The sequence below is a fragment of the Alosa sapidissima genome, chromosome 13 (assembly GCF_018492685.1).
Source record: "Alosa sapidissima isolate fAloSap1 chromosome 13, fAloSap1.pri, whole genome shotgun sequence".
NCBI classification, from domain to species: Eukaryota; Metazoa; Chordata; class Actinopteri; order Clupeiformes; family Clupeidae; genus Alosa; species Alosa sapidissima.
This window is the reverse complement of record NC_055969.1, coordinates 34,083,559-34,090,968: the sequence shown is the minus strand read 5'-3', so window position 1 is coordinate 34,090,968 and position 7,410 is coordinate 34,083,559. Positions and strand designations below refer to the sequence as shown.

Sequence of the window (7,410 nt, the reverse complement as noted above, 5' to 3'; positions counted from 1 at the left end):
TATGATATTTGAAATGAAAACGGTAATTGTTATCGTCAACATTTTTATCGCGGTTTACCATTATACCGGTAATCGTTACATCCCTAACTAGCACCAACAAATGGCTCAATCGTTGGTCTTTCTCATCCTTAGATTGATATTCAGTTTTAAAGCTACACCACTTCAATACATCATAACAAAATCTTACGGTGGACAGGGCACTGGACCACACTAGGACACTGGACCACACTAGGGCATTGTGTAATGCGTCAGACAGGACACTGGACCACGCTAGGGCATTGTGTAATGCGTCAGACAGGACACTGGACCACGCTAGGACATTGTGTAATGCGTCAGACAGGACACTGGACCACGCTAGGGCATTTTGTAATGCGTCACAACTATGATGTAGAAGAAAGCATTATCATAATTATAACATATTTGGGGGTGTTTGAAATACAGGCCAAATTTCTGTCAAACAAGCTGACCTGGTTGAACCTTTTCAGGTTTGAGGAAAATATATGGGTATGCAATGCATCAAACTAAGCAAAAGCCTACCAACACAATGTCCAACACAATTGTAGCATTACATTTTTATACATATTTAATACATATTTAATAATTATCAATGACTAGTTGCCATGAATGAAATATATTTAAACGGATGTAGTTTAAACAACAACAGCCCCCCATAAATAATGATGCTGGTCTCCTACCCACGAGGACACTGGCCCCATAAATAATGATGCTGGTCAGGACACTGGCCCCATAAATAATGATGCTGGTCTCCTACCCACGAGGACACTGGCCCCATAAATAATGATGCTGGTCAGGACACTGGCCCCATAAATAATGATGCTAGTCAGGACAGTGGCCCCATAAATAATGATGCTGGTCAGGACACTGGCCCCATAAATAATGATGCTGGTCTCCTACCCACGAGGACAGTGGCCCTTCTGCTCTCCTTCTGTAGGAAGTACTCCAGGAGCCGGACAGTGCAAGTCATGGCCAGGTCTTTGAAGGCCAGCGTCTCCCCATGGAAAAGCTCCAGGACGTCCAGACCGTCCTTCAGCTTGGCTATGCTGACCGCCCCAGGCACCGCAAACTTAGACAGCGCATCTGAAATAAGGCCTGGACGAGAATCATGACACACAAGATGACCATTACTGACAGAGCGGCGCTACATGGAAGCAACCCATCATTTCAGTCAGTCACTTGGTGAACTAATCATGCAGGATCGTTGCCAATTCTTGTGCATTTGATTACTTTGACTACAGGACTACTTTGGCTATGCAAAATGCACATTCACTATCAGGGATCACGCTTTTAGTGTGACAAGCATGCGCTTGAGTCCTGTCTCTGCAAAAAAAAAAAACCTTTGTTTTGGTCAGTCTTGCGTCAAGTCAGCCTTGAAAGCCGACAGCCTTCTGTAAATGCTGAGCCTACAGGAGTCTGTCCATTTGGTCATTTGGTCTAGAACACAGAGCTACTGGACAGTCTGTCCATTTGGTCTAGAACACAGAGCTGCCGGACAGTCTGTGTCGATTTGGTCTAGAACACAGAGCTGCGGGCCTCCCACCCTGTAGGTCTGTCCTCGGGATCAGCTGCTGCGGAATGAAGAGGGAGAGGACCTCGCAGACCAGCTCGGGGTAGGACAGGGGAACCCAGGAGCGCAGCCTCTCGGCGGTCAGTGTGGGCACCGTCTCGGGCATGAACATGCCCCCATCAGGAGCGTAGCCGGAGAACAGCACTTGTCTGAAGTCCCATCCCTGCGTTCCTCCTCGGGTGCTGCAGTAGCGCATCTTTCCGCAGGACGCTGTGGGTGAAGCAAAGCAACCGGTACTTGGCACAGAGCGCAAGGTTATATATAAATATATATATTTATATTTCAACTTAAAATGTATCCTGACCCAAGAAGGGTTAATGGCTGAATCTCTTATGTCCCCTCTCAGGTCTAGTCCTGAACCTTCAAGACTTTACGGATATCCATTGATAACTGAATAGGACGGGACATTACCTGTGACATATTGTTAAAATGTGTAGCCTCCCTTTGGATAACCGTGTGTTTCACGCCACAGCATTATGTTGCTTTATTATATTATATTAAGATTTGTTATTAACTAGAAAATGTAATTTCGAGGAAATTACCAGTGCATGAAAATATAAACATACTGTATATTACCATAAAATGCAAAACAAACTTTTATTTGGAAACAGTTGGCAGGAGTCATAGTTGATAACAACTGACAGTTGAAATGTCTAAACAGTTAAATAGTTGAGTAGTTTAAATAGTTAAATTATTTAATAGTGAATTATTATAGTGAGGACATTTATTTTGAAACATTTGTGGGCAGAGGAAATAGGAACAGAATCTGTAGTCTTAATAGAGCCAGATTGTATGCTTAAAGCCTGAGACAGAGTATATAGTTTAAAAGTTGAATTTAGATAGTGTAATGGATGTTGATAGACAGAAAGTTGAATGGATGTTGATAGGCATATTGTTTAATGGATGTTGGTGGATAGTTTAATGGGTGGATGAGTGAATGGTTTGAAGAGGATGAATGGATAGAAAGTTGGATGGAATGTGCCTTATATCCTTGTAGAATGGAGAGACACAGAGAGAGTTGGCCTAGTTAAGCAGAAAGCAGTTGATACAGGTGCAATCAGTTTAACTGGCCCTTTGATGGGTCCTAGTAGTGAGCAGCTGGAAGTTGAACTTGCAAATCAAGTTAATTAGCCCATTGTGATGTCATCAGCCCATGTTAAGTCTATGGGGAAAATGAGCTTGTTTTTTATTAATATCTCAAAAAGTATAAAGTTTACAAAAGTGAAAAATACATTCCCCACGTGTCCTTTTCAAGACCTACGTTACAAAGTTTGAACGAAGTTTCTACGTTAAACGGTTAAAGCTGAATTAGATGCAGAAATGTGGTGGGAAGAAGAAGAAGAAGAAGAAGAAGACCTCGGATAACAGAACAGGGCATTTTCATGCACTGTAATCATCTTGGGTAAAGTGCATAACTACCGACTTATGAAATGACACCGAAAGGGTGAGCGTGAGCCTTCATGCACTTCACAATCTCACACTGTGACAGCCCTCACAAAGTTAGCGGGAATGCGCATCGAAGTCTGTGAGGGTGGACATTGACATTCAGTGCAGAAAACTGGGGAGCATTGGACCCTGGGAACATGGTATATGCTCCGCTGGACTGAAACCCTGTTTCATCGTCAAACCAGAAAAAGGCCCGAAAAGCCGAGTCTATCAATTCTGCAGTAGCGTAACTGACCATGCACAGAGTGGTCAATTTCAAATCACATGATATGTCAAAGTTTGAAGAAACAGCCTACTCAACTTCGATACACATCGGACGATTGTGAGAGGCAGTTTGATATGATCGCTGGATCAACGTGCACGAAATCATGCTTGCACATTGTTTTTAAGGAAAGACAGGCAAAACAACCTACCTCTGAAAGTCAGTGTCACTGCAAATTGGGGGCAGGAGACAACAATACAGGTAGAAGACGGGAACCAAAGTGTATGGATCCAAAAAAAGGAACACAGTTCAGTGCAACACTTGCATCGAGGCGAAGCGTCGAAAAGGAAAAACGCGCACAACTATGCCACCTTCTGGACAATTAAGTGCACATATTATTATTTTATGGCAAATTAGTATTGCTGACTTGAAATCTATAGAACTATTATTCTTATTACAGTTCATCATGTCTGTTGAGAGTTGACCCTTATCCTACATTGAAGCTCGCCTTCAAGTAAAGGACCATCGCGACAACTTGAACTAGGCTGATGCAAACGGTAACCTAATAGCAGGCAACATAAGAAGTAGTCTAGGCCTATCGTGTGGCTACGTGCATTTTAAAAGACGATACGGGAAAGTAATGTGGGCAGCTTTATTACAGTGCATGAAAATGCACTGTTCTGTTATCCGAAGTCTTCTTCTTCTTCTTCTTCCCACCAAATTTCTGCATCTAATTCAGCTTTAACCGTTTAACGTAGAAACTTCGTTCAAACTTTGTAACGTAGGTCTTGAAAAGGACACGTGGGGAATGTATTTTTCACTTTTGTAAACTTTATACTTTTTGAGATATTAATAAAAAAAAAAACAAGCTTATTTTTCCCCATAGACTTTGCATTAGCACTATGACATCGCAATGGACTAATTAACTTGATTTGCACCTGTATCAACTTCCAGCTGCTCACTACTAGGACCCATCAAAGGGCCAGTTAAACTGATTGCACCTGTATCAACTGCTTTCTGCTTAACTAGGCCAACTCTCTCTGTGTCTCCATTCTACAAGGATATAAGGCACATTCCATCCAAATTTCTATCCATTCATCCTCTTCAAACCATTCACTCATCCACCCATTAAACTATCCACCAACATCCATTAAACAATCTGCCTATCAACATCCATTCAACTTTCTGTCTATCAACATCCATTACACTATCTAAATTCAACTTTTAAACTATATACTCTGTCTCAGGCTTTAAGCATACAATCTGGCTCTATTAAGACTACAGATTCTGTTCCTATTTCCTCTGCTCACAACTGTTTCAAAATAAATGTCCTCACTACAATAATTCACTATTAAATAATTTAACTATTTAAACTACAACTATTTAACTGTTTAGACATTTCAACTGTCAGTTGTTATCAACTATGACTCCTGCCAACTGTTTCCAAATAAAAGTTTGTTTTGCATTTTATGTTAATATACAGTATATTTATATTTTCATGCACTGGTAATTTCCTCGAAATTACATTTTCTAGTTGGATCTGTGCTTGCATCTGACTAGTCTAGGCTAAGAGTTGTGATTGATTCGAAATTAAACGATTGCCTTCAGTTAAGACACAGACACAGTAGGCTTAGCACACACATGAACCTGCGTTCCATAAAGCAAAATAAAAATAGGCTACAAAAAACATCGTCTGTTTACTTGCAACTAATTCATTTTCCTTTACAGAGTTGTGGTTTGTATGTTCATGGAAATTGTTATTCTGTCAAATGATAGCCTATTTAGTCTATAACTAATATATATTTAAATTATTATAGGCCTATGACTTAGTATAACGTGTTGCCTAAGTCGCTTTGGATAAAAGCTTCTACATAACATGCATGTAGGCTAAAACACAGCCTAAATAGGCGTATGTCCTTGCACTATTCATGGGTTTCATCAGGTCCCTTTCCACAGGAATAATCAAGCACCATGCACTCTGCGTTCATAATCTAAGTGCTTGATTTTATACACCTGTGGAAAGGGACCAAACCCAGGAATAGGCGTATGTCCTTGCACGTCCCTTGCCACAGGTGTTTAAAATCAAGCACCATGCAGTCTGCATTCAAAAACGAGTCGCTCGATGTTATACACTTGTGGCAAAGGGACCTGATGAAACCCATGGCTACGTATGGCTCACTGTATGGTTTCCTTGTTAATTAAGAGAAAAAAGACTTACTTGGTTGGTCGATGACTTTGATCTTGTTGCCCGCTTAGTTCACACTGATAAGGGTTGAAACGTTTATCAGCGGCAACTTTCTAGTCATGTTTCATAACTCATTACCTCATCATTGGCCTGCAATTAGCCAACGCAATCACTACATCTGCCGGTTACTCATTCCACCAGGGCTATATAAGCAGTTGGCTGCGGCTGAACCTGTGTTTTCTCTTAGAAGTTCACGATGGCCTTTGCTGGAAAATATCAGTTGGAGTCCCAAGAGAACTTTGAGCCTTTCATGAAGGCCATTGGTAAGTGTTCATTTAGCCACTGACTGTGGTAATTCTGTTCAGGCATATGTGATGTAAGCTTGTCTGCATTTATGGCTATGTAGTCTCTCTCTCTATATATATATTTTTTATTTGTAGGTCTCCCTGATGATCTGATTGAGAAGGGCAAGGACATCAAGAGCATCTCTGAGATCGAGCAGAATGGCAATAACTTCAAGGTGACCGTCACCACGGGAACCAAGGTCCTGGTCAACTCCTTTACGGTCGGACAGGAGAGTGAGCTGGAGACCCTGACTGGAGAGAAAATCAAGGTAGATAGATAGATACTTTATTGATCCCCAAGGGGAAAATCAAGGTGCGTGTGCTGGACCTACCCAAGTAGGCCTGAATGGAAATGCCTGAGTTCAGAGTTATCCATGAGTTTTGATACTAATACAATGGTGTGAAATTGCCATAGGTCAACTCCACGCAAAACTGTCACGACCATAAGGCCAACACGATGCCATGGTATGATTTGAATGATGATTACTTGAAATTTGAGAATTCACTCTTCTTGGTTGTAGAACTTTACATGAAAAACTGAAATCATTCACATCATACAAATACCATGGCATTTAGTTGGCGTTATGGACGTAGAATTGCCCCATAGCTGTGTATTTGCTCTCCCTGCAGTGTGTCTGGTGTTGTGTAGTGTAATTGCCCCCTCTGCAGTGTCTGGTGTTGTGTAGATCTGCTTACGATGAGCTGATCTTTACACCCACTGTTCTGTTTGATGTAAAGAAATTACGATTTGGAGAACTCAATCAAATATTTCATTAACCTCTGTTCCGGGTTGTGGCCTCATCTTGTCTCCTGTTGCAGACCGTTGTGAACCTGAATGGGAACAAGCTGACTGTTTCACTGAAAAGCATTGAGTCAGTCACGGAGTTGTGTGGAGACACCATTACCAACGTGAGTAAAGCCAGTTCAGCTGCTGTTAAGGTTTCACTTGTGCTTTTAAATCCTCAGAATTTCCTCCTAGATGTACAATCTGAACAAATGTATCTTTTTTTTTTTATTATTTATTTCCAGACCATGACCCTGGGACCCATTGTGTACAAAAGAGTCAGCAAGCGCATCTCATGATTGTTTATGTGAAAAAAAATAAAAAGAGGAAAATCCAGTGACGTCTGTATTTGTCTTTACTACTTGACCATGAACTTGCGGTTTGTGCTGCGCCCTTGAAGGGCAGTAAGTACTCTTGACCCCATCATTATCAGACATTCTGGAACAAACTGTATCTGCAGTTAGCAACAGGACATGCCTTATCCACAGGAGATTGTGAGATGGCCCCACGTCTGCCCTTTGTGGCCAGGACCTGCACCAGCAAGCATTTAACAAGCAAAGCTTTATTTATTTATTTTTAAATGAAAGTGGCACATTAAAATGTACTACTGCATACAATACAGTGGCATTAAGTCCACTCTAACTGATGGACACCACAGATGATGGCTGGTGCAACTAGCTTGATGTTTGACCTTGACCCCCCCCCCCCCTTATCAGCAGTCATCCTTCCTTTTGTGACCTTTGCCCCCCACAAACTGGTTTTGAGATATATGCTTTTGCCATGCATGTTGGATGTTTTATGTGATCCCACATATAACTTGTGTTCGACTATGTCTTCTATATTCAAACATTGACACCATGACTA

General features: G+C 41.4%; 2 protein-coding genes across 2 annotated transcripts in view; one reads left to right on the top strand and one right to left on the bottom strand.

The window, feature by feature from the left end:
• The window catches only part of thnsl2 (threonine synthase-like 2), a 13,997-nt gene extending 10,462 nt beyond the window's left edge, over nucleotides 1-3,535 (bottom strand). The window contains exons 1-3 of the mRNA XM_042058845.1: nucleotides 3,445-3,535; nucleotides 1,559-1,795; nucleotides 916-1,110 (exon numbers count right to left, since the gene is read on the bottom strand). Of these exons, the coding sequence (XP_041914779.1) occupies nucleotides 916-1,110; nucleotides 1,559-1,781 (418 nt within the window). The 5' untranslated portion in view covers nucleotides 1,782-1,795; nucleotides 3,445-3,535. The remainder of the gene's footprint in view (nucleotides 1-915; nucleotides 1,111-1,558; nucleotides 1,796-3,444) is intronic.
• A 1,797-nt stretch (nucleotides 3,536-5,332) lies between these two features.
• On the top strand, nucleotides 5,333-6,882 carry fabp1a (fatty acid binding protein 1a, liver). The gene is made up of 5 exons (XM_042058867.1): nucleotides 5,333-5,401; nucleotides 5,666-5,741; nucleotides 5,859-6,031; nucleotides 6,582-6,671; nucleotides 6,792-6,882. The coding sequence occupies exons 2-5, from the start codon at nucleotides 5,675-5,677 to the stop codon at nucleotides 6,843-6,845; spliced, it is 384 nt and encodes a 127-aa protein (XP_041914801.1). The 5' UTR covers nucleotides 5,333-5,401; nucleotides 5,666-5,674; the 3' UTR covers nucleotides 6,846-6,882.
• Nucleotides 6,883-7,410: the final 528 nt, after the last annotated feature.